The sequence below is a fragment of the Bos indicus genome, chromosome 8, assembly GCF_029378745.1.
Source record: "Bos indicus isolate NIAB-ARS_2022 breed Sahiwal x Tharparkar chromosome 8, NIAB-ARS_B.indTharparkar_mat_pri_1.0, whole genome shotgun sequence".
NCBI classification, from domain to species: domain Eukaryota; kingdom Metazoa; phylum Chordata; class Mammalia; order Artiodactyla; family Bovidae; genus Bos; species Bos indicus.
This window is the reverse complement of record NC_091767.1, coordinates 46,939,084-46,964,996: the sequence shown is the minus strand read 5'-3', so window position 1 is coordinate 46,964,996 and position 25,913 is coordinate 46,939,084. Positions and strand designations below refer to the sequence as shown.

At 38.4% G+C, this 25,913-nt stretch overlaps 1 protein-coding gene across 7 annotated transcripts in view; it reads left to right on the top strand.

Annotated features, from left to right (window-relative positions):
• Window positions 1-25,913, top strand: part of TRPM3 (transient receptor potential cation channel subfamily M member 3) — a 612,207-nt gene that overhangs the window by 296,673 nt on the left and 289,621 nt on the right. For all 7 annotated transcript variants that reach the window (XM_070794649.1, XM_070794646.1, XM_070794648.1 and 4 more), the window contains exons 2-3: window positions 13,206-13,285; window positions 14,570-14,774. In XM_070794649.1, coding sequence (XP_070650750.1) covers window positions 13,206-13,285; window positions 14,570-14,774 — 285 coding nt within the window. The remainder of the gene's footprint in view (window positions 1-13,205; window positions 13,286-14,569; window positions 14,775-25,913) is intronic.

Here is a 25,913-nt window from a genome sequence, read left to right as displayed (position 1 = left end):
GGATCGCAGAGAGTCGGACATGACTGAAGTGACTAAGCACAACTTAATATCTAATAATTTTTCATTTCCAGAGAGTAATAGAAATAGCTTTACAGTTGCATTACTAGACCAATCTGCTTATAACTCACTTTTGATGATAAAAAATGGTCTTGATTTGGCCTCAGTTTCTCCAGTTAAGTAATTCTTGATTGTTAGGTTAAAAAAATTACAAATTGTGGGCAGACTGCATATTCTGATGGGAATGATCATCAGAATTTGATTTATCATTTGGTTGGGAATGAGGGCAAGAGAACACAAAGTTCTGGTCTTGAAAACTCTCTCAATGGCAGAACCAGAAATGTCAAGTTATTAATTAATTGTGATAATGTCTTAATAATACTTGAAGTCTTATTGAAAAAGAATTAGGACTTGACACATGTGCCAGATTGCTAAACCAGAGGCATTCTTAAGAATGGTTGGAGTCTGGGGAGAATTCTTTCAGGGATTATTTATTAATTCAAATCTCCTTATGTGCTTTGTGCTCAGTAAGCACAAAACTGTGCTCTGCTACATTTTTGTTTGTTATAAAAAGAACAGTGGTTTCATGAATTTGTAAAAATTAAAACAAAATACTCTCTTATTTAAGAAAAGTAACCTCTACACCTGTCTTGTACACATTGATGAGCGGCCAATGACAGTGCTTGCAGGTTCTGATTCCCATACTCCTTAGCTCTGAGCACAGAGCTTGACCTAGAAGATCATCAAGAGTAAGTCCTCCCCCAGGTTTAAGCAACTCAACAGGACATGGCTAGGATGCATGTCTCGGGACTTTTAATCAGCCATGCTTCCACTAGGCTCTGCCTTTGAATGGATAAAGAAAATCAGGATTTCAGAAATAAAATCCTGCAACCAAATTTGTCTATACCTTGTGAGGATAAAGAGTTTGAACTGAACTTAATCACTCATTGATTAAGATGAATCTGTTTCTTTACCCAAAATACTTTAAATTAGGACTGATGATAAACTAAAAATAATAAAAGAGAGACTGATTTCCTAAGTAGTTAATCCTCATATGAGAACTCTACTACAAATAGAAGTACAGTTACTTATCCATTGTCACTTTCTTCTTAACATCTTCATCCTCCCAGAGCAAAAGACACAAACAAAATAAAAATCAGCCTATGAATCTATGATATTATTTGTCACATAAACTCCGTGTTTCTACATAACAAAATGTACCAATTTCGTGATTCAGCACATTTCTTTGGCTTCTGACAAAATAAGGATGGTGCTGGAATGAATTGTGAAAGCTAAATAGAATTAAGGACTTACAGGATGACGTTACATCACCCTAGCTCTGCATTTATTTGACAGAAAACAAAGTTGTATTTCCCACACTTGCAGCCTAAACCAGTTTTATATGGCTGACTCCACTATAGTTACGCTTTTTGGTCAATGAAGGCAGTAAAGTTGCTAAAAGTATGTGTGGGACTTCTAATTTTTTATGTCACCATGTATGGAAACAGCAATTATATTCAAGCAGATGTCTAATCCTTGATCATAAATAGGATACTTTTGAAATAGAAGTCTGTATCCTCATTTCCATTTTTTCAGCAGGCTTTTAGCCTTGATGAAGTGTATATGTACATTTTTATTAAGATAAGAATAATTAAAATGCACTTATCCCACCACAAAGAAGGCAAAAATGACTCAGCATCCCTAAAATTAGTCCTGGAATATACAGGATGCAGGGTTCTCTGTACCCTCTGTATCCTATAGAAGCACAAGGACTTTGGCTCCATTAGGCTGAGCCAATAGCTGATGTACAACTTAGTGAGAGACTAAAACTCTATAGGCCCCAGTTTTTAATTTGTATAATGGAACTTTATGTACCTACCTTACAGAATTATTGTGAATATTGCATAAAATACTATGTGAGGAAGCACTTGTAAACTGTAAAATACTTTATAATATATTACTGCCATGCAATAATGTACTGATTTATAATGAAACAATTTTTCAAAGAAATGCAATATATATTTTTATTTACAAAAATTCTGTGAGATTAACACTCGTATATATTCATAGTAAATCTACATAAAATTCTGCATGTATTTAGGTATAATTTATGCAGTATGACCGACAGACGAAAGATGAATTTCAGTTATAATTGTAAAGCATGATTTATTGAATTTTTTGCCTAACTAATGATAAAATTATAATCTAACTTTATGTTATGGTGTATATGATTTAAGTTTAGAGGCTATAAAGTGAGTTTTAGTACAAATAATTTAATAATGTATATGCTAACTATAGTAATTAAAATAATTTAGTGTAAATAGCTCACAAATAATTATTCCCCAACTCTGAATAATTAGGAATGAGAAATTGATATTTCCACAGAAACAATGTTAAAAACAGGAGGAAGAAGAAGGGGAGTGTCCTGGACAAGGCTTCAAAACCCCAGTTATGCCGTGATAGACTCAGAATACTGTGTGTGTGTGTAGAAGAAATAGGCTGCCTGCCAAGTCGCTTCAGTTGTGTCTGACTCTGTGAGACCCCATGGACTGCAGCCTACCAGGCTTCTCTGTCCATGGGATTCTCCAGGCAAGAACACTGGAGTGGGTTGCCATTTCCTTCTCCAAGAAGAAATAGGCAGTGGGGGGGTTATAAATTTTGACATGAAAACAAATAATTTTAAAATTATATGACTTTTCTCCTAATGGAAGTGTGAGCAAGGTATTGAAGTGGATCAGTAGTTGTGGTAATTCATTCTGTCTGGTGGTAGTCAGCCAAGCTTGTCAAAGAATACAATGTTTTGTGCAGAGTTTGGAAGAATAAACAGGTGTTTGCTCAGCATAGAAGCAGGAACCTAGCCTTCCAGGTGAATGGGCCAGCATATGCAAAGGCTGAGGAGCATGGCACAGCATGGTGCATTAGGGAAACAATCAACAATCTAGTGGACTGGAACATAATGTGTTTAAAGATTGGAGGGAGATGGAGTGATTTGAATAGGTAGTTTCAGAGGCAGATCCTGAACATTTTTAAATACTGAACGGGTCTCATCTTGTTGAGGATGGGAAACCAAAGAAGAGTATTGACCAAGGGATGTCCTGATTGATTGTTTTAAGAAAACCATGTTGATGATACTATGCTTCAGAGGCAGCTGGCTTTGTCATGTTTCCCTGGCACTGTTTTACTTTATAGGTCAATGGCAACTCTGAATATTAGAGAACACAATACATTTATTTACATATATTAGAATAAAAACAAGGAATATTTAAGAGAAATTGGTCTTGTGTTTCCCAAACTTCCCTTTCTTATGTGATACCATCATAATTCTTTATCTTCAAATCATTTTTAATCTAATTTATTAAATATTTTAATAGATTCATTTTTCATAACTCCATAATAAAAAACATATGATGTCTCCAAACAATAATATTTGTTAAATTATAGGTTTAGCCATTGCTTAAATATTATATATTGTTATAAATCCAACTGTTAAAAGAAAAATGCATCTGGGTACCACCTTTAGGAAACATGAGTCCAGTCCATCTGATGTCATCATCTTACAGGTGAGGAATTGATATACAAGTAAATCAAATGTTGTCCCTAAGTCACCTGTGTGAGCTGACTACATCCCAAACATAGTTCTTGGTGTTGGAGTGACAGCACTAACAAAATAAAATCAGTGCCCTCAGGAACTTATATTCTAGTGGAGGACATAGGCGATAAATGCATAAAGACTAGGTAATGTGAAGAGCTGAGGAAAAGAAAGGGAAGCCGGAGTAGAGAAGTAGAGAATGATGACTCAGGTGGTGCTACTGTACTGATGAAGCAAGTTGTGGGTGATCTGAGGATGCAGCTGTCCAGGTAGAAAGAAAAACAGAAGCAGAGGCACCTGAGGACGTAGAGGCCTGACATGCTTGAGGAAGAGCCAAGAAAAGCTAGTGCCGGTACCATGGAGGCCTGGTTCTTAGGACCATCACCCCCTCCCCTCCTGCCCCATCAGGCTACCCCCTTTCTCTGTTTGCATGGACTGATTAGTACACACCCCTTCCAGCCCACTGCTTGTTTTGTTGGAATGCCGCCACGCTCGTGACCTACGAGTGCTTTTGTGCCGCAACAGCAGAGTTGAGTGACAAAGACCGTGTGACCCACAGAGAGTCTAAATTATTTACCATCTGGCACTTTACAGAAAATGTTTACTGAGCCCTCCTCTATATCATGCTCTTGTTGTTGTCGTTGTTGTTAAGTGTAGACATCACAGGATAGAGTGCTTTGTACATCTTTATAAAAATGAAATACAAATCATCCCTGTCAAAATCTAGTTTATACTTGTAGAAAATTGGATTTCATTTTTTCAACTTGAGTTATGTACCAGTGGAAACTTTTTAATATATTCAAGTGTGATGTTTTTACTTAATAATGAATTGGGAGAATAAGGTAATCTGTCATTACATAAAGAGGAGTGAAGAATAACCACAGTTTGCGTTACACTTGTGGTTTCCTCTTGTTAGTATTCGAATTCTATTCTCTCTAAACTACGTCTGAAAGAGGCTGGTGATGTATCAGGAGTTGGGGTTGCATTGTTGGGTAATGAATAGGATTTTTTTTTTTTTTTTTTTTTTTTTTCCCCAATTTTATTTTATTTTTAAACTTTACATAATTGTATTAGTTTTGCCAAATATCAAAATGAATCCGCCACAGGTATACATGTGTTCCCCATCCCGAACCCTCCTCCCTCCTCCCTCCCCATACCATCCCTCTGGGCCGTCCCAGTGCACCAGCCCCAAGCATCCAGCATCATGCATCGAACCTGGACTGGCAACTCGTTTCCCACATGATACTTTACATGTTTCATTGCCATTCTCCCAAATCTTCCCACCCTCTCCCTCTCCCACAGAATCCATAAGACCGTTCTATACATCAGTGTCTCTTTTGCTGTCTCGTACACCGGGTTATTGTTACCATCTTTCTAAATTCCATATATATGCGTTAGTATACTGTATTTATGTTTTTCCTTCTGGCTTACTTCACTCTGTATAATAGGCTCCAGTTTCATCCACCTCATTAGAACTGATTCAAATGTATTCTTTTTAATGGCTGAGTAATACTCCATTGTGTATATGTACCACAGCTTTCTTATCCATTCATCTGCTGATGGACATCTAGGTTGCTTCCATGTCTTGGCTATTATAAACAGTGCTGCGATGAACATTGGGGTACACGTGTCTCTTTCCCTTCTGGTTTTCTCAGTGTGTATGCCCAGCAGTGGGATTGCTGGATCATAAGGCAGTTCTATTTCCAGTTTTTTAAGGAATCTCCACACTGTTCTCCATAGTGGCTGTACTAGTTTGCATTCCCACCAACAGTGTAAGAGGGTTCCCTTTTCTCCACATCCTCTCCAGCATTTATTATTTGTAGACTTTTGGATCGCAGCCATTCTGACTGGTGTGAAATGGTACCTCATAGTGGTTTTGATTTGCATTTCTCTGATAATGAGTGATGTTGAGCATCTTTTCATGTGTCTGTTAGCCATCTGTATGTCTTTTTTGGAGAAATGTCTATTTAGTTCTTTGGCCCATTTTTTGATTGGGTCGTTTATTTTTCTGGAGTTGAGCTGTAGGAGTTGCTTGTATATTTTTGAGATTTTAGCTCTGGGCCACACGGTCCATGCGGATCTTTTAAAAATCCTATTCATAGCAACTCCTACAAGCAATGAATAGGATTTTTAAAAGATCCGCATGGACCGTGTGGCCCAGAGCTAAAATCTCTTTGGAACTAATTACCTTCTCAAATCCAAGGGTCCTGAAGATCAGGTAACCTTACAGGAAAGAAATGCTGTGCTGAGTTTACCTGGGGCTTCCTTGTTCACTTAGAATGCTCATGGTTCTGGTGACAGTAATTTTGTCTTTGGTGTAAAGTTCATGGAAGGTGCCTCATCTTCTTGTCCCTATCAAGTATTTCTCTCTAGGAAGGAAAAATGAGCAAAAAGAAAACAACAACAACAAAAAAATAAGTAAGACTAGAGAAAATAGGGCTTAAAAAATACATGGGCAATATTTACAAGATTCAGTGTGGATCTGACTGAACTCAAGTCAGATGAAGAATTGAAGTAGTATCTAGTGAAGAAGGAAGATGAGAAAGCTGAATTTTTCAAATATTTCTAACATAGGATTATCTGTAACCAATTTTAGTCTCATAATCTACAACTGCTAGGTCAGTGTCTCTCAGATCCTTGCGTGCCAGCCAGCCCTCCCCCTCCTCTTGCTTCTCCTCCTCTTCTCTGTTCCCTTCCCTGCTCCTCCCTCCCTCCCTCCCTCCCTCCCTCTCTCCCTCTCCCCTCCCCCTCTCTCTGTGCCCCATTATCATAAGGTCGTGCTTAACGGTTGGGAAAAAGATCTGGAAGTCTTCTGGCCACAAAGAAGATAGTTCAGTGACTATAAATATATAGTTACAGAAGAAAACTTTGGAAAATATAAAAAAGCAAAACAAAAAAAAAAATCCCATCTCTGTATCTATTTAAAATTTGTAATCATTCTCTACTTACAATTTTGTCCTGCTTTTCTCAGCTAACAATGAAAAAATGTATATTTCTCTACGTGATTATGTAGTCTTCTGAAACCTGTGATCATCAAACAGCATGAACTGTAGTTTAATTAGCCTCCCATTGAGGGACTTTTGTTTCCAGTTTTTCTGTATTATAAAAAATGTTGCAATGAACACCTTTGTGTGCTCACATCTCTGTTGATTCCTTAAGAATAAAGGCATAGGAATGTTACAGCTGCATAGAAGTACGGGTATGCATATTATTAAGGTCATCACTACATATTATTCTGGAGCTAACTCCTGAAGACTGTCAAAGGGACTTCTCCATCTAGTGTTTAATGCTAACGTTCAGTCTGATGATTCATTTGCATTTTGCTTATTGTAATGTTTCCTCAGTTGATAGTCACTTAGTAATTTGTTACCTGCTGTCTCCAGGGAAACCTTGGTAAGTGAGAGACCAGAAGATGGGGGAGTTTGAAAGATCCATCCTGGAAACTGCAGAAAGGCAGGGAGAAGGCTGTGGACCTGATCCTGATCAGAGATAGAAATGTTACCCAGTTCACACTGTGACTCTCAGGGAGTGCCCCCGTAACACATAGCAGGCACTTGTGACAGGAGACTGTGGGAAAATGAAGCTCAAAGTGCCACTGTCCTCACAGGTACGCAGCCCACAGAGTTGATAACAAACAGACCTCTCAGCTCTGAATTCCATCTGCAAGAAGAGATAAGTCCTTTGGAGATGAAGTGTTCACATACTCACTTTTTAAAAACTATTTTTGCCTTGTTGAAAGTTGAACTCTCTTCTTCCCGGTTTGTTCACTTATCTAGCTAAGAAATACTGTTATCTAAAACACTTACTCTTGGAAGATATTTGAAAGAGTTCTTTTGTGTTGTGTGAGCAAGACCTTCTAAGTTGCCTTCACCCCTGCCCCACCCACCCCCAGATAAGCACATCACAAAGCCGCTGCTTGCAGCCTGCATCCATGTGCTGTAACACTCCCAGCTCATCTTTTTTTAATAGGGAAACGGGGGAGTGTAGGTTTCTAGTCACACAGTTACAGTTGTGGGGGAGGGGCTGCAGGGTAAGACGTGTGATCAGTTTTATTATTATTATTTATTGACATTTCAGAAGTTGTGGAACATCACTGATAAACCCCAACTTTATTCTCCTTGGGCTCACATTTAGGGACTCAACTATTCTTTGAAACATTCAGAGTTTTTAGCAGTTCCTCTTTAAAGAAATGCTATCATTCCATCCTTTGGGGAGGAATGAACAATGCTGCTTGTGTGTTCAAACCACTTGGAACATTAATATACTGTTTCTTTAGAAGGATTTGCTTTCTAAAGTTGAACTTTTCAGACTCAGAACACCTTATCACACTTTCACAAGGCTTCTCTCTGAAAATGGAAAAAGGCAAGGGGGGAGAGCCTGTCAGGACTTGTGCCAGTTAAATCCGATCTCTCCGGGGATTTGTTTTTCTTCTGGCGTCAGATTAGATGTTCAAATCAAGCAGTGTTTGAGGGCTGCAAGGGAATGTCCATGGGATTCTTAGTGAGGCTAATCCCAAAGCAGCACATTCCAAGGGGCTAATCTGCCCAAGTTCATTGCTTACTTGAAACGTCTCTTGGGGGAAGAGCCCGGCAAGTGACTTTTTTTCCGGTGGGCGGTCATAAGAGCATTATTAACGGGATGACCAACCCCAGATGCAGCAAAATGAAAGCAACAGGAGCTGCTCGTGGGACTGCCTTTGCCACCACTCAGAGTCAGTGCTCAGGTAAAATTATTTCAGCTCATTTTCTTCTTGTTCAACTTTCCGGTATTGGATCTGGGCATCTAGAGGAAGACCCAGGGAATGCCAGGGAGATGTTGAGGAAAAGCAAAAGGTAAAAATGAACACAGGCATTCAGTGTCTTGGAGTCTCTGGTATTTTGTTCTGATTAGGGCAGAGTGTAAATTTTAAACCTGAGAGTCTCAAAATGAGGAACGTAGTAAAATTTTGCTCGTAATTTGTTCCTAAGAAGTTAGTGAACTCTTTTTTTTCTTTTTCTTGTCTAATGTGTGATTATTGGTCTGGGTTGGTGTCCTTCTGTGAAGTTGCTCTACCAACAGGGTGATTGCAATAGCAGTTTCCGAGGCTTTCTGGAGATTTAGATATTATTCCTGGCTGGAGAAAGTCTTAACTCTATAGTTAAGTGAGTGGGGAGTAGGTGGTAAGAAGAGTCATGAAAGTTTGAGGGACTAAGGTTTATAGCAGAGTCTTTGTGAAAAACAATTGAAACTGGTTAAATGAAACAACTTAATTTTTTTTTCTTTTTTTGCTTCCTATTATTTTGATGCTTTATTTATTGTACAATTGACTTTCAAAATTCATATGTACTTTGTTCTTTGAGGGTGATATACTTTGTCTGAAATGTGAATGTCCTAATTTTTGTTTTGAAAAAAATGTCTTTTAATTATTAGCCTTTGAAAAACACTTCCTTATTATACATCACACATGACTGATAATACAGAAAGACAAGAAAGAAAATAGCCCTTCACAAACTCAGCCATGGTCTTGTGACCATTCTACCTTTAGAAAAGTGATTTCTAAGGGCTGATAGCAGTCACCTTTTCTAAGAGTACAAGAGTCCTCTAAAGCATATTTTAAAATAAAAGATTTTCGGGCACACTGTTGAAGTTTTGCATTAGAAGAGAATTAAGGTCAACTAGAAACATGGCATGTCCAAACTGTTTTATGCTTTCTAACATCAAGGATAGCCATTCTAACCCAACTTAGCTGGGTGTTGCAGCCAAGTATAAAGCTTCACAAAGAGTAGTAGTTCAAAGCCTTTGAACAGAGGAAAAGGGAATTAATTTAGGGGGCAAGTTAAATCATGATTATACACCAAATATGCCAGGAAAATGATTTGTAAAATCTAATATCCGTCTACATTGAAGACTGAATAAAAGCACAGTAAAGTAAAGCCCACAATAAAGCATAGTAAATTTCTCCTATTTAGTACATGATGTTTGGTAGAATTCCTAATTTGTGTGCTATACATGTACTCTTTCTGTTATATATTACGCTTTCTTTCTCAAAAAAAGAATCCAACTCAATTATGAATGATGGAAAAAATTTTTTACATTTCCTTTCCCCCCTCGCAATTTTCTATGCCTTTGTAAGAGAAATTGTTAGTTTGGTAATAATAAGAAAAAACTGATCCTTAATCCCTTTGCTGACAGTGAGGTAACTATTCACCTTTGGGAAGGTAATTAAGTTGCTAAACCGCTTGCAAGTCAAATTACTTAAAGACCAACAAACAAGTTGGTCTTTATGCAGTCAGTCTTACTGCACGCCATCTGAGTAAAGCTTCTAGGGCCTTCCATGTTGGAACCAGGATCTGTAAGTGAGAGAAATAATGGAGGTGCCCTAGAAACTCTCAAGTTGGGAGTCCTGTGTGATTACATTTCATTGTTGTAGGCATTATAATGATACCCCCTTCTTTTACTTTTCTCATATTCTTGTGACTGCCTAATGTCCCACCTCAATCCTCGACCTCAGGGAGAGAGGAAGAGAGAGTAGAGTGTTGATTACTTCATTTGTGGGAACTGGAAGGAGGAAATAAGGAGGGGAAAGGTGCAAGTGTGAACTGATTCTGAGACATGCCTCTACAAGGGCACTCCCAGGCCTGCCCAGATCTAGGGTATTTTAATACCAATAACGTCGAATTTGGAGAGACAGTTGAGCAGAGTGGGTAAGAGTATAAACTCTGGAGTTAGACAGCTCAAGTTCAAAGTCTAACTTCTAATTTGTTACATCTCACACAGACACCACATAATAGTAATAATTCCCCCATAGGGTTCTTATAAGGCTCCATGGAGATAATACATATAAGGCACAATTTCAGGCACATGCTAAATCCCAAATAAAAGTTAGGCATTGTTATTACCTACTGAGTGCCAGATGCTTACCCTGAATCATCTACTTTGATTAATACAATTTTCCAAAGTAGCTATGATTATCCTCATGTTATAGAAAAGTCTCAGAGAAGTTAAATAAATTTCTAGATACCTTGTCTATAGACAGGCCTTCTGGGAGCATATCATCTCCAGTGTGACATAAAGTCAATTTAGGTCAGATCTGCTATGGCAATTTAATAGTGTTTCTCATTTAAACCTTTATCTGAACTTTTAGTACCAGACCAACGTAAGACTGGTTCCTCTTCTTGAAATGAAAACTTGCTACCTATATAATGATAACAACTCTGTGTTTCAGGCATTATGGTTGTGCCCATTTTTATAAATGACGAAAACAGGATCAGAGAAATTATATGACTTTGTTGAAGCTGCAGTCTCATTCATACCACTTTTCTAACTGCAGACATCATTCTCTCCCCATCATACTGCCATTCCTACTTTCTCTCAGAGTATTGATCAGCACTCCCTGAAATTTCCAGGTGCTTTCCCAAAAGATCCTTCTTAATGCCAGCCAAAGTGGGCCCCCAAAAAGTGAAAGTATGCTCTCCCTTTTCTGCTCCCCAAGGTGTAGGGAAAGTTGGTTTCAGATATCCAGAGAGGAATATTTTTACCATCTATCTGCCAAGAGATATTATCAAAGAAAGTATTCAGTTTCTAGGAAAAAAATCACAGCCTATGAATAGTTTAACTTACAGGCTTTATACGAAGATAAATACTGGTTATCTAAGCTTATTTCTGCTGCAAAGATGTAGCCACTAGTTTTTCCTACATTTTTGAGAAGAAAAACTTTGAAAATAGACACTGAATCTTTCTCCATGCCACAATGACAAACAGAACTGCAAATGTTACCTTTGTGGTATGACAGTGCAGAGGGCCACTTGGACCCAGGATCTCTTCGGCAGAGAGGCTGCTCCTTTACATTTGGACAATGCATAAGCACTCAGAAATTATGCGACCTGATTGCAACCGTGACTGAAATGGGATGCTGGTCCTTTGTACCCTTCAAGCATTCCCTGTGTTGCTACTTTCAAAATGTGCTTTGTTATGCATCTAAGTGTTATGCCTTCAGTGCCACATGCTCACATAGACTCCACTGTGAAAGAGGACAGAGATGCAGTATTAAGGGGCTGAGGACAAAGACCTTAGCACAACTTATACAGCCATTTGGGTCCTTAGAAGAGTTAGTATCAGTTATAGCCAACAAAACAGGGACTTGAAACAGTCAACATTGGTCATTGAGACAGGCCAAGTAAACAGCTTGTTTGCACTTTGGCCCTGTATGTATTTTTTTAACTTTTTACTTTATATTGGAATATAGTTAATTAGGGCTTCCCTCTTAACTCAGCTGATAAAGAATTCGCTTGCAATGCAGGAGACCCCTGTTCAATTTCTGGGTCAGGAAGATCCCCTGGAGAAGGATAGGCTACCCACTCCAATACCAGGCCTGGAGAATTCCAGGGACTGTATAGTCCATGGGGTCCAAAGAGTCAGACACGACTAAGTGACTTTCACTTTACTTTACTTTACAGTTAATTAACAATGTTGTGTTAATTTCAGGTATACAACAATTTGATTCAGTTATACATATACATGTATCTATTCTTTTTTCTAATGTTTTTCCCAGTTAGGTTGTTAACAGAATATTGAGCAGAATTTTGTATGCTCTACACAAGAAAGTAGGTCCTGGTTTGTGATCCATTTTAAATATATTAATTGCAATGTGCATATGTCAATCCCAAACTCTCTGTGTATCTTAAAAGTAGGAATTTTGTTCTGATCCTAGGTTAGATAGAAGATGACACCATGTGGAAATAACATTACATGTTACTCTACCAACTTCTATCTTAACCACTCGCTTAGAAAAGGAATCTTCTGAGTAGTTTACTAGATTTCATAGGAAACTCCTATACTGTTTCAAATGCTGGTAAAGAAAGGGGTTAAGGGATGAAGGATGGACACTGTTTTGGAACAAAGATGGTACAGTTTGTTGGAACTCGCTTTATCCTTCTGGGAACCTAATCTCAGTGGCCAGGCTGCTGTGTGGACAGTCCCAACAATGTTCATTCTAAGACGCTGTATTTCATGTGCTGAAAGGCATGTGTGATGCCAAAAAACGTGGCATCTACTTTCCTTCCAAAGGAATTACCTGTGAAATTTTGAACTGTGATTAAGACATTTATCTTTCTTATGTTTCCATCTCCTTTTTCCCTTTCCATATTCAAGCATTGATAATTTGGATTTTAGTAAAAGCATGGTGATGGATTAGGGCTTGAATTATGTCATTTCCTCACCATTTTTCTTTCTTTCTATAAAGAAAATCTAATGAAAGTGTCAGCCATGAAAACTTTATGATTATTTAGGTATATTTCTTCCTGCCACTAATACTTGTTATCTAAAGGGTTACAAACATACTGTTCTATAGCTTTCATTTTCTCTGTAAATAGCATTATTTTTCTGTTCTTCAGAAGTCATTATGAACTTGAGCATTTTTTATTATAGTCATTTTCCTTTAATTCTCACATTATAATGTTAAAAAATCTAATCAGCAGATAATGATAGTAAGGGATTTTGTTATATACAGCATTTATGTGTGAAGTAACAACAGTTTCAATTCAGTTTATGAGATATCCGTCTGTTAAGTGTTTGTGGAATTTTGCTTTCTAGTCAAAAATACTTAAGGGCTGTGTTCCCCTTTCCTCTTCCTTTTTTTCAGGCTCAGAAGTCCTGGATAGAAAGAGCCTTTTATAAAAGAGAATGTGTTCACATCATCCCCAGCACCAAAGACCCCCATAGGTAAGCTTGCTGTCTTTATAATGTAGCAAGAACTTGACGTAGCAGTTATGGGAACAAAACTATGATACTAGTCACTGTCCATTGCAATAGATTTCATTGTTACTGAATATCTTTGAAACAATCTTATATATACACACCATGTAATATGCCATGACTGTAGTTAATTCTTTGAGAGCCTGTACAAAATAACAGGTACACCCTCGGGAAGGGACTTTATCATTGTAAGAATGGATTTTATATTTATATATACATATATATAAATATACATTTAGTGTGGTTTCCTTTTCCAGCATTTCATCAAAATGGGTAGTTTTTACCAACATGCTCAGCTACAGTGAAAAAAGAGACTTTTAAATGATATACTCCTAGCAGATTACTGATTAGACTGCAGACCTTCAGATTTCTATTCAAGAACATTTTTTAAATTCTACTTACTTCCTGATGATCAAAAGTATAGAAAGTATGAAGCATTTGGGATAAAGTAATATATGCATATCTGGAAGTGCCTTTATGAAAAGACAATATAATGAAGTAGTTTAAAATATAGACTCTGGAATCATATAAACCAGCTGTACAACCTTGAATACCTTTAAAACTATAATGTTGTACCCATACAATGAATGTCACACTGTTAGTATTTAATAAATGGTAACTACATATCAGTATTATTGCTAATAGTCATAGTAATGCTAGTAGTAAAGTACAAGCAACATTTTCATGATGTAAGGAATAAATTTTGTTTTCAGATATCTTGTGAATAATTTTTTCTTGTTTTTTCAAGAAAACTTAAGTTGCAAATTTTTATTCTCAGAATTGGATATTTGACAATGAGTGTCAATTAGGAAAAGACAAGTTAGGTTCTTACTCACATGTGATTGAGAGTCCTTATTTAAATGTGCCTGTTAAAATTCTCCCCTTAAAGCTGTTCAGTGGCCTTTGTGCAAGATTTAATAGATGGGAGGAGTGAGAAGTAGAAAAATCTACAGGGCTTTCATTCTTAGGTTCCAGTCCTGAACAATATGGCTGGTGTGAAAGGGGGTTGGTTCAGAAAGATGGGAGGCACATTACAGCTAGAGCAAAATGAGGAAGGGCCAGAGAAGAAGTGTATTAATTTGTCAAGTAAATCCTGAGTTCACCATTTGTCAGGTATGCCACATATAGTTTCCACCTGAAAACTGACTTGCTGGCTTGCTACAGTTTGTAGATTTCTCCAGCAGATTGCCTTAAGTGTATATTCTGGTTGTCACTAGTACAAGGGTTTCACTTTGACCTCTTACGTTATAGGTGTTGCTGTGGGCGTCTAATAGGCCAGCATGTTGGCCTCACTCCCAGTATCTCGGTTCTTCAGAATGAGAAAAATGAAAGTCGCCTCTCTCGAAATGACATCCAGTCTGAGAAGTGGTCCATCAGCAAGCACACTCAACTCAGCCCCACCGACGCTTTTGGGACCATTGAGTTCCAAGGAGGCGGCCATTCCAACAAAGCCATGGTAATCAGAACACTGTAATTCACTTCTCAAGTTCTCTTTCAAGTCCTTCAGAGGAGTGGTGAAAAGCTGGAAATTTAGTCTTTGGGCTAAATCTCAACTTTGCCAGTTCCTTGCTGGGTGACCAGCTCTAATTATGTTTCTGCTATGCTTCTCTGCTCTTCCTCTATCGAATGGGGGAAAGAAGACCTTACTTTCAGGATTTTTAGAATAATTAGTATGAGATCAGGCCTAGTGACTATTGTTTTTAATAATAATAGCAAGTAGCTTTCTATCATTATTCACTGTTTGTTATTTTATTTTCTGGCTTTCATCTATTGAGACATTTTTCTAACTCCTTTGGTTAAAAAAAAAAAAATCTTACCCTTAGGTCTCCATTTCATTTTACTGGTAATTAGCATTTCTCTCAATTTAAGGGAGAAATGATCATCCCAGAGTATTTCCTTCACTGTTCTAACAGAGATCTTGCCATCCAAATTAAGTGCTTTTTCTTCAAGCAGCTGCATTCAATAATGTTCTCAATAGAATAGCTCCATATGAAAAGCATTTTTTTTTTTTTTTGGAAAGGAGGCATTCAGAAATACACAAATTTTACTTTTAAGAGTTGTCACATCTAAATTATAACTTTCATCATGGACTCCTCCCTACTTGGCTGACAGATTTTGCCAAGAAAAAAAGTCTACTGTGTTTTTGGAAGCTCTAGAAACACTATTTTCCAACAAGCTTGCTTCTAACTGTTGAGAGAGACAGTTAGTTAGTTAGTTGAGGGTAGAGCAGTTGGAGGTGACTGTTCTCAGGCATGCCAGAGTTTTCTGAGTTTGGAGAGGAAATTTTGCTTAAAGAAGCATATTGCAAAATGCAGGGGAAGTCAGTTCACACCAGTTACAGTCCATAAATGTGCAATAAAGCCACCTCTTTTATCTCTTTCTTCTCCCTCTCTGCTCTCCCCCATCCACTCCTCCACTCCACATCCACTACTGCAGTATTTTCTTCACCAAGAATGGCTGACCAAGCTATTCTCACAGTTCTTTCCTAAGAAAATTAATTCTGAACAATATATTGGAAAGGAGGATGCTATGTGCAACCTCCACCAAGACCTGGGAAAACAAAGAAAGGATTAGGTAGTCTTGACCTAGACAGAATCAAGGGATATGGAGATTTGGTAACTTCCTCATCCACTTAAGGGATACATGTTCCCGCAAAGGTCATAAGAGTTACCAACTCAGCTTAGTCTTCATTCAGAATATGGGGTTGAATCACAAATAGTGTGGATCCTCTGAAACCATGCATTAATTAAAAGTCATGCAAGTTCTCCCTGTAAGAAAAGTGCTGCAGATGATGAAGTGGTTTAGTGGTCAACAATCATTATAGAGTAGTATACCCAGTGACTACGTAGATGCTTGAATGATGCCTGTAAGCAACATGACACAAGCCCAGAGGCATATGATAAGCTTCTAGCCATTATTTCCTTCATTAACATGCAGTGCCTGTCAAGTGTAGAGCATAAATTTTCTGTAAGAAGAGCATTCCTCCAAAGTCATCACCTGGGGATATTGTAATTACCATGTTGCCACCAGTGCACAAAATGTGTTTAGGAGACTGATTTCAGACAATTTATCGATCACAGCAGAAAAGCACCCTGTATTTTCGTCAAGTGGTGTTTTTGATCAGAAGTTAATCTCAGTTCAGTGCAGTGCAGTCACTCAGTCATGTCTGACTCCTTGTGACTCCATGGACTGCAGCACTCTAGGCTTCGCTATCCATCACCAACTCCTAGAGCTTACTCAAACTCATGCCCATGGAGTTGGTGATGCCATCCAACCATCTCATCCTCTGTTGTCCCCTTCTCCTTCTGCCCTCAGTCCTTCCCAGCATCAGGGTCTTTTCCAATAAGTCAGTTCTTAATCTCAAGTCCCTGAAATTCAAAAAACAAATGACTTAGTCACAAATGACTCGTGCTGGTTTTTAAAACTCAGGTCAGTTCTCAGAAGATAAAGTTTTCCACCACTAAAAATTATGAAAGAATGGAGTACTAGTTTGGTAATGAAGAATGTGGGCTCTGAATGCAAAGTCTATCCCAGACACATCATATATTTATTGTGTGCCTTGAGAAACATTAATTAAATTCTCTGATGGTTTAATCACTCAACTGTGTCCGACTCTTTGCAACTCCAAGGACGGTAGCCCACCAGGCTCCTCTGTCCATGGAATTTCCCAGGCAAGAATACTGGAGTGGGTTGCCTTTTTTTCCTTGAGGGGATCTTCCCGACCCATGGATTGAATTAGGTCTCCTGCATTGCAGGCAGATTCTTTACTGACTGAGCCACCAGGAAATTCTCTGGGCCTCAGATATTTATTCTGTTATCTAGAAATAATAAAACTATTATTATAAATGTTAAATGAGATGACATATGTAAGTCATCTGGCACAGTGCCAGGGCACATTATAGATGTAAAATTAATTTCAACAGCTGTTTTTACTACTATTCATTATTATTATTTGCTTCAGGCTCTGAAATTTTTTTGAAATATTTTGATTAATGTTTAGCAGGATATACATTTGGGTACATATCTTGGCAAATTACTATAGAAAATCAAACCATACTTTTTCAGATAACCCTTTAAAATATTAATAATTAAAGAAGTTCCAATTCTTTTACCTAGTTGTCATGCCCAGAATGCAAAGCCACATGGCTTTGTTTATAAGCTGGTCTGTCACTTACTGGTTCATAATCTGGCTCAGTTCATTTAACTGCCCAGTACCTCAGTTTCCTCATCTGCAAAATGAAGATGCTAATTCCTACTATATAAGGCTATAGCAAGGATTAAATGGGTCAATATGTATTAAGTACTTAGAACAGTACCTGATGTTAAAGCTAAATTAGTATTTGCTATGTTATTACTTCCACCAAGCTTTCGCTTACTTTAGTTACAAGAGGGGCTTTGCAGTCAGTTAAAATAAGATGCATAATCTTCAAGTTTTATAGAACTGTATTTATACACTCAATCTCTCTAGCTGGTCAGAAAATCTTGGTTAAACCAATTGACTTAGCTGAACCTCAAGATTTCTCATTTACGAAGTGGACATAATTGCCTTATGGGATCTTTGGTAGCTTCAGACAGTGAAGAACCTGCCTGCAATGCAGGAGACCTGGGTTCAATCCCTGGATCGGGAAGATCCCCTAGAGAAGGGAATGGCTACCTATTCCAGTATTCTTGCCTGGAGAATTCCATGGACAGAGGAGCCTGACTACAGTCTATGGGGTCACAAAGAGTCAGACATGACTGAGCAACTAACTCTTACAAGGATTAGAAAGAATATAAAATTACCTGGTATACAGCCAGTGCTCAATATATTTATGAAAATCATAGTTATGGGGCAGTGAAGGAGCTACCTTTATTTCCTGGTAATCCAAAGAGGTGCTCCATATTTCCACCGAAGTTCTAGGCTACATAAGATGGCATTAGTGACAGTCACAGATTGAAGGCTAGCACTGCAGATACCTGCTAGTGACTGGAGATTTGTGGCTTATAAACCACTGAATTATACAATTTGACTTCCACATTACATCAACCTCCTACATCTGTTTATTCTAGCAAAGCAGAAAATGAACTCTTACCCGGCATCCTCTCTACTTTATTCATTGTAGACCTCAACAATTAGACAGTTACTATGGGTGTGGCGTTTGTGCCTCTTATAATGGACAAAGCCAAGATTGCTTCTCAGTTCAGTTCAGTTCAGTCACTCAGTTATGTCCAAATCATTGCAGCCCCATGGACTGTAGCAGGCCAGGCCTCCGTGTTCATCACCAACTCCCTGAATTTACTCAAACTAATGTCCATTGAATCGGTGATGCCATCCAACTATCTTATCCTCTGTCATCCCCTTCTCCTCCCGCATTCAATCTTTCTCAGCATTAGGGTCTTTTCCAGTGAGTCAGTTCTTCACATTGGGTGGCCAAAGTATTAAAGTTTCAGTTTCAGCATCAGTACTTCCAATGAATATTCAGGACTGATTCCCTTTAGGATGGACTGGTTGGATCTCCTTGCTGTCCAAAGGACTCTCAAGAGTCTTCTCCAACACCCAGTTCCCAAGGATCAATTCTTCGCCGCTTAGCTTTCTTTATAGTCCAATTCTCACATCCATACATGACTACTGGAAAAACAGTAGCTTTGACTAGATGGACCTTTGTTGGCAAAGTGAAGTCTCAACTTTTTAATATGCTGTCTAGGTTGGTCATAACTTTTCTTCCAAGGAGCAAGCGTCTTTTAATTTCATGGCTGCAATCACCATCTGCAGTGATTTTGGAGACCCCGAAAATAAAGTCTCTGTTTCCATTGTTTCCCCATCTTTTTGCCATGAAGTTGATGGAACCAGATGCCATGATCTTAATTTTCTGAATGTTGAGCTTTAAGCCAACTTTTTCACTCTCCTCTTTCACTTTCATCAAGAGGCTCTTTAGTTCTTCACTTTCTGCCATAAGGGTGGGGTCATCTGCATATCTGAGATTATTGATATTTTTCCTGGCAATCTTGATTCCAGCTTGTGTTTCTTCCAGTCCAGCGTTTCTCATGATGTACTCTGCATATAAGTTAAAACAGCAGGGTGACAATGTACAGCCTTGACGTACTCCTTTCCCGATTTGGAACCAGTCTGTTGTTCCATGTCCAGTTCTAACTGTTGCTTCCTGACCTGCATACAGATTTCTCAGGAGGAAGGCCAGGTGGTTTGGTATTCCCATCTCTTTCAGAATTTTCCACAGTTTGTTGTGGTCCACACATTCAAAGGCTTTGGCATAGTCAATAAAGCAGAAATAGATGTCTTTCTGGAACTCTCTTGCTTTTTCAATGATCCAGTGGATGTTGACAATTTGATCTCCTGTTCCTCTGCCTTTTCTAAATCCAACTTGAACATCTGGAAGTTCATGGTTCATTTACTGTTGAAGCCTGGCTTGGAGAATTTTGAGCATTACTTTGCTAGCATGTAAGATGAGTGCAATTGTGTGGTAGTTTGAGCATTCTTTGGCATTGCCTTTCTTTGGGATTGGAATGAAAACTGACCTTTTCCAGTCCTGTGGCCACTGCTGAGTTTTCCAAATTTGCTTACATATTGAGTGCAGCACTTTCACAGCATCATCTTTTAGGATTTGAAATAGCTCAACTGGAATTCCATCACCTCCACTAGCTTTGTTCATAGTGATGCTTCCTAAGGCCCACTTGACTTCACATTCCAGGATGTCTGGCTCTAGGTGAGTGATCACAGCATCATGATTATCTGGGTCATGAAGATCTTTTTTGTACAGTTCTTCTGTGTATTCTTGCCACCTCTTCTTAATACCTTCTGCTTCTGTTAGGTCCATACTATTCCTGTCCTTCGTTGAGCCCATCTTTGCATGAAATGTTCCCTTGGTATCTCTGATTTTCTTGAAGAGATCTCTAGTTTTTCCCATTCTATTGTTTTCATCTATTTGTTTGCACTGCTGACTGAGGAAGGATTTCTTATCTCTCCTTGCTATTCTTTGGAACTCTGCATTCAAATGTGTATATCTTTCCTTTTCTCCTTTGCCTTTCTCTTCTCTTCTTTTCTCAGTTATTTGTAAGGCCTCCTCAGACATCCATTTTGTCTTTTTGCATTTCTTTTTCTTGGGGATGGTCTTGATCACTGCCTCCTGTACAATGTCACGTACCGCCATCCATAGTTCTTCAGGCACTCTGTCAATCAGATCTAATCCCTTGAATCTATTTGTCACTTCCACTGTATAATTGTAAGGTTAGGGTCATACCTGAATGGTCTAGTGATTTTCCCTACTTTCTTCAATTTAAGTCTAAATTTGGCAATAAGGATTCCTTCTCTTCATACAGTTTTTCTTCTACCTAAAAATTTTCCCCTCCTGAAGAGTTTTTAGTGAATTTAAAATTTCTAAGAACCCTGGAGATTGATACTTCAAATATATTTACTAGAATGTGTATCCTTCAAAGTAGTAATCAAAATACTTTTGCAATGATTTTCAGAGTGTATAAAAAATAATGAATTTGTTATTCAACTAAAATTGATTAATACTTGTGCCCAGTGCTGTGCCAAGTATTTATATTTATTTATATATTTCATGTTTATGACATTAGTATTATTTTTCCTATATGACAAAATAACATTTTAAAGCACAGAAATGTAAATAATTTGCCCCATGTCACACAGTTAATATATGATATGTGTATAATGTGATACTTAAGAATAGAGAAAAAACTTCAAGAGGCAGCTAGATCTTTCACTGTGTTCCAGGAGAGTGAACACATAAGGACATTGAACTTTGACAGTTCTCCCCATGGCCTCACATAGTTATATCAAACTCAGAGTTGTATCTTGGCAGTCGGGTTAGGCAAAGTCAGCTACGTGATTTGTGGGACCCAGTATAAAATGAAAGTGAAGGCATTCAGCAGGGGTAAGGAAATCAGTACTCCTTCCCCATGACTGACAGCCCCAAACCTCAGTGGATAGGCAACCCAACAATGGATTACCATTTCCTCCCTGGGAAGTGCTCAGTATCCAGTGGGGGTGAGACCTCCCATGAAGTTGTTCACAAGACCCACCAAAGCACTGCCAGCCGAGGCAGGGAGAGCTACGTCTTTACCTTGCCCTGAAATACTGCAGACCACATGCCGCACCTTGCCCTTGCCCTTGCCTTGAATTATTCGGATTCTCCTGTCTGGAAAAAGGGGTGGAGTTATCCACAGGACAGATGACCTGTTTTATCAGGCAGGACAGTCATTTTTTGCCACCCTGTGCCATCTTTAATGGGCTTCCCAGGTGGCTCAATGGTAAAGAATCTGCCTACGAACGCAGGAGATGCAGGAGACACAAGTTTAATCCCCGAGTCTAGAAGATCCCCTGGAGAAGGGAATGGCAATCCACTCCAATATTCTTGCCTGGGAAATCCCATGGACAGAGGAGCCTGGAGGGCTACAGTCCATGGGGTCCCAAAGAGTCAGAAAAGACTGAGTGACTGAGCACACAGGCATGTGCCTTCTTTACCACTTGTTCTCTCCAGCAAACTGACATGCAGTTTGTCAAAGGGAAAAATCAGCACCTACTGTCTAAGAGTGCCAATCCTTAGATGGGGGAGGCATGGTTAAATTATTCACCAAGATTGAAGTGAAATAGGCCAACTAACTTAATATGTCTTTGGTCCCCTTCTCCTAACAAGAACGTTTGAAAGTTGAAATGATTTTTAACAAAGTGGTCAAAAAATTCTAGAGGGCAGGTTAACTTTGACCTTCATTAATTAAAAAAAAAATAAATAAGATATAACGTTAACTTTTCCCCTCAAGACAACCCAAATTGACGCACTTGGGTCAAAATGCCAATGTGGTCTGGACATAGCGTGAGGCAGAATGTGCCATAGTTTGGTGGAAGATTCAGTTGAAGTAAAGAGACTCATTATTAAAATGTGGTGAGCTATGTGAGAACCACATCTCACATTTGTATCTGTGTCACTACATAGACAGCACACCATGATGTCACAGAACTTTGATCACCTAAGACAATGAGAGATCAATGCAGTGGTTCTCTACTTGGAGGCTCAGAATAACCTGTGGGGCCACTACCAATGCCCATGCCCAGAATCATTCCCAGAGGTCTGGGGAAGAACCTGGACATCCAAAGTGTTTTAAAAGTTAGCTCAGTTATTCTACTGTTCAGCCAACCTTAAAAATACTAAATGATACCAATCTCTTTACCTATTTTACAGATAGGCAACTCGAGCCCAAAGAAGTTAAATTATTTTCTGAGAGTCACCCAGTTATTTGACAAAGCTAGTTTTTGAACTAAAGATCCTTAGGACTCTTTGTCAAATCTTTTTCTTCTCTGTCTTGTATGCCTGGTACAGACTATAGTAGATGTTTTGAAAAGAAGCTAGTTACTATATGTTACTAGTTCCTTTCTGTGAAGAAATGAAGTGAAAGTCGCTCAGTCATGTCCAAGTCTTTGAGACCTCATGGACTATACAGTCCATGGAATTCTCCAGGCAAGAATACTGGAGCGACTAGCCCTTCTCTTCTGCAGGGGATCTTCCCAACCCAGGGATCAAACCCAGGTCTCCTGCATTGCAGGTGGATTCTTTACCATCTGAGCCAAAAGGGAAGCCAGTTCCTTTCTAAGGGTTTTGAAAACTTTTTAGTAGAATTATAAGATCACTAGTATTTGTTGAGGTTAACTGAACTCAAAAGCTGTGAACACAAAGAGTTCTTCATAAAATTATATCCTAGGTTAATGAAACTATTATCTAAGACCTTCCCAGTACTTTTGGTGTTCTGTCCCTAATTCTCAGGCTTGACAAACCCCAGTGAAACAGCAGTGAAACCAGCATCTCTCTTACTTTATGGAGAGAGAAACTGTGGCACAGAAAGAAGTCTTGTGCAAAGCTGACAGTGAGTGAAGGAGTTGCATTCCTCTCTTCTCTACATGAAGCCACATCCTACCAAACTGCATGCCCCTAACGTCCATTCCTGGGGATTAAATGACCTAGCAGTTCATTCAGATGCCTCATAAAATCAGAACTCGGGGACAAAAGAAGGTTCTAAGATACTGAAGCCCTGGTTTAGGCATTTTCTTACTATACTAGGTTCCAGGGAACTTTTTAAAACTGACTTAGCAATAATAAGATGGTCTGACAGCAGACGTTGGGTCCCTTCTCAAAGACTCTTCATATCTGGGGCTGAGGCTGTTAAACTATTTAGAGAGGGAAGCAGTGCTGGACTTAATTAGAATCTCATTTGCTTACTAATCATCTCTTCCAATTACTGCTGAGCTGACCTACGGACCAGGTAAGTATAACCTAATTAAGGACTTGTATTTAAACTTCTCAAGTCACCTACATAATTCTCTTCAGGTTTTCCCTTGATATTCACTTTGCTTATTAGATCAAGTTGAGCCCCTTATTACAGTTTTCATATAATTTACAGAATTATTGCTATGCCTCATTTCACACTTAGAGCTCTAAGTATTGAGTCAGCCAGGATGCAATCTTTCTATTCTGAGCATTAAGGTGAAGGTGTGAGAGGGGATAGGTGAGATTGAGGAGATATAATACTCGGTGTGTGCCCGGGGAAGGGCATGCTGTCAGCAGCATGACATCTACAACCTTATACTCTTAAAATGCTTTAGGATTAAATCTTCTTGTCTTAAAATTGTCTTTCTTTGCGTTATGGAGATTTGAAATGAGAATCATCGATTGACATGCACAAAATATATTAAATAAATCCCAGTACAAAACAAAATGCCTCATCACTGGACTATAGCTAACTAAGCAGCTTTGTATAGCATGGTGTAGTTTTTGAGGGGTTTTGTAATTGCTCTGTTGCTTTCCATTTTCCACCTTGAAATTTCTAGACTATTGAGATTATTGGCAGTACCTTTGAAAAACCTTTCAGAAACTGGGAATAAAGCTAGAATGTATCATTTAAACTTCTGATCTTAATCACAGACCTATAGAGAAGTAAGAACTAACCTTCCTCAAGAAACCCATCTTGCTCTAGGAAATTTTACACAAAAGCAACTCTGGCAGAAAATTCGAAGAGTACCCCCCTGCAACTAGGTCATATGCTCAGTGAAGTTTTATATTATTTCTAAACCTTTCGTTTTGGCTTATCAACATCAATCACCCTGAGCACCTGTTATCTAATATTGAAGAATCCTAAAAGCAATATAGGATAAATTACAATGGCATTTTCACTCCCAATATTTTGTGAGTCAATCAAACAAAAACTCCTATAACAGTGACACCTTACATTTGCATTCCAAATATTTTCTTTCTAGGGATCTTTCTTTCTAGTGGTTCAGCTCGCACATTAAACTACTGTAAGCATTAAACACTTGGTGAAAAACCAAAGGCTCCGTGGACTTGGAAAGCTGACATCAGCAAAATTGTCTCAGGAGTCTGATGCAACATATTCTCCTTGGCCACAACTTTAATTAAAACTACTCATTTAAATGGGGCTACAGAGAATTAGAAAATGAAAAGATGCTTGTCACAGTTCTCTATAGAAGGAAAATGGGGCAAATTTCCCTCTACGTGCTCAGAAGAAAGGCATTAAAAATACTATTAAAATAGGTTTAGCTGTAGTAGTTCCATTACTCAGAGAAAGTACTACTGAAATATACCAATTGATTATTTCTCAGAATTGAAGATGGTCTCTCAGTGAGGGTTAGAAAGATTTGCCATTTACCATTTCCTAAAGTGTAACCAGATTTATTGTCCTGTAGTTATTTTACCTTTTCATTTAAAAGCTGGGCAAAACGATGTGAGTAAAAATGTAGTTTAAAACCAGAGACAAATTACTCCACAATGGGTCAAGTTCAGAATTCTAAAGAAACATTATTATTATTTCTAATTAAACAGCCCCAGTCTATTCTAAGTAGTGATGGCTGCTTCTCCACTCAGCCTTCACCACCTTGGGTGTTTTGAAGAGAAGAATGCTGTCTGATCTGTGGCACCTCTGTGATTTCCCTCCCAGTTTAATGCAGTGAGGCCGTAGTAAAGTTGAGTTCTGCTTTGACAAGTGAATAGTTATCATTTCTAGTGATGGAGCAGGTTAGAGTGGCTTTAGGAAAAACTGCAGTGAAATCACCTGCTAAACAAACAAGCAAAAAAACTTAACAACTGGAAAAAGCAAAAACTCAAAATTTTTAGATACCAAAGCCCTCTGCCACTCAAACAAAACAAAAACTCTAATTTGCTATTATAGACTTACTTACAAAATTTCATTTGTAAGTTTGTGGTTTGGAATTCAAAGTGTTCTTGTGAAAATCATGCTTGTATGCATTGGCCTCCAAAGCACCTAGGAATAGATCACGTAGTACAATTTCAAACAGAACTAACTTCTGTTTTGCATAGTGCTTTCTTTAGATACTCTTCTTAATCTCATTAGCTCATCACACAGGCTGTCTCCTGTCAGGCAGGGACACTAATGATGTTAGTACAGGTGTGGATAACTCATTTGAGCTCAATTTATTTCTAGAAATTAAAATTAGGGAACTAAAGGCATGAAGGAGAAGGATAGGATTGGTGGCCACAGACATAGGTAGAAGTTTCCCTCTGGATAGGTACTTTTTATAACTTGTACCAGTCACTCCCCAGATAACTCACAA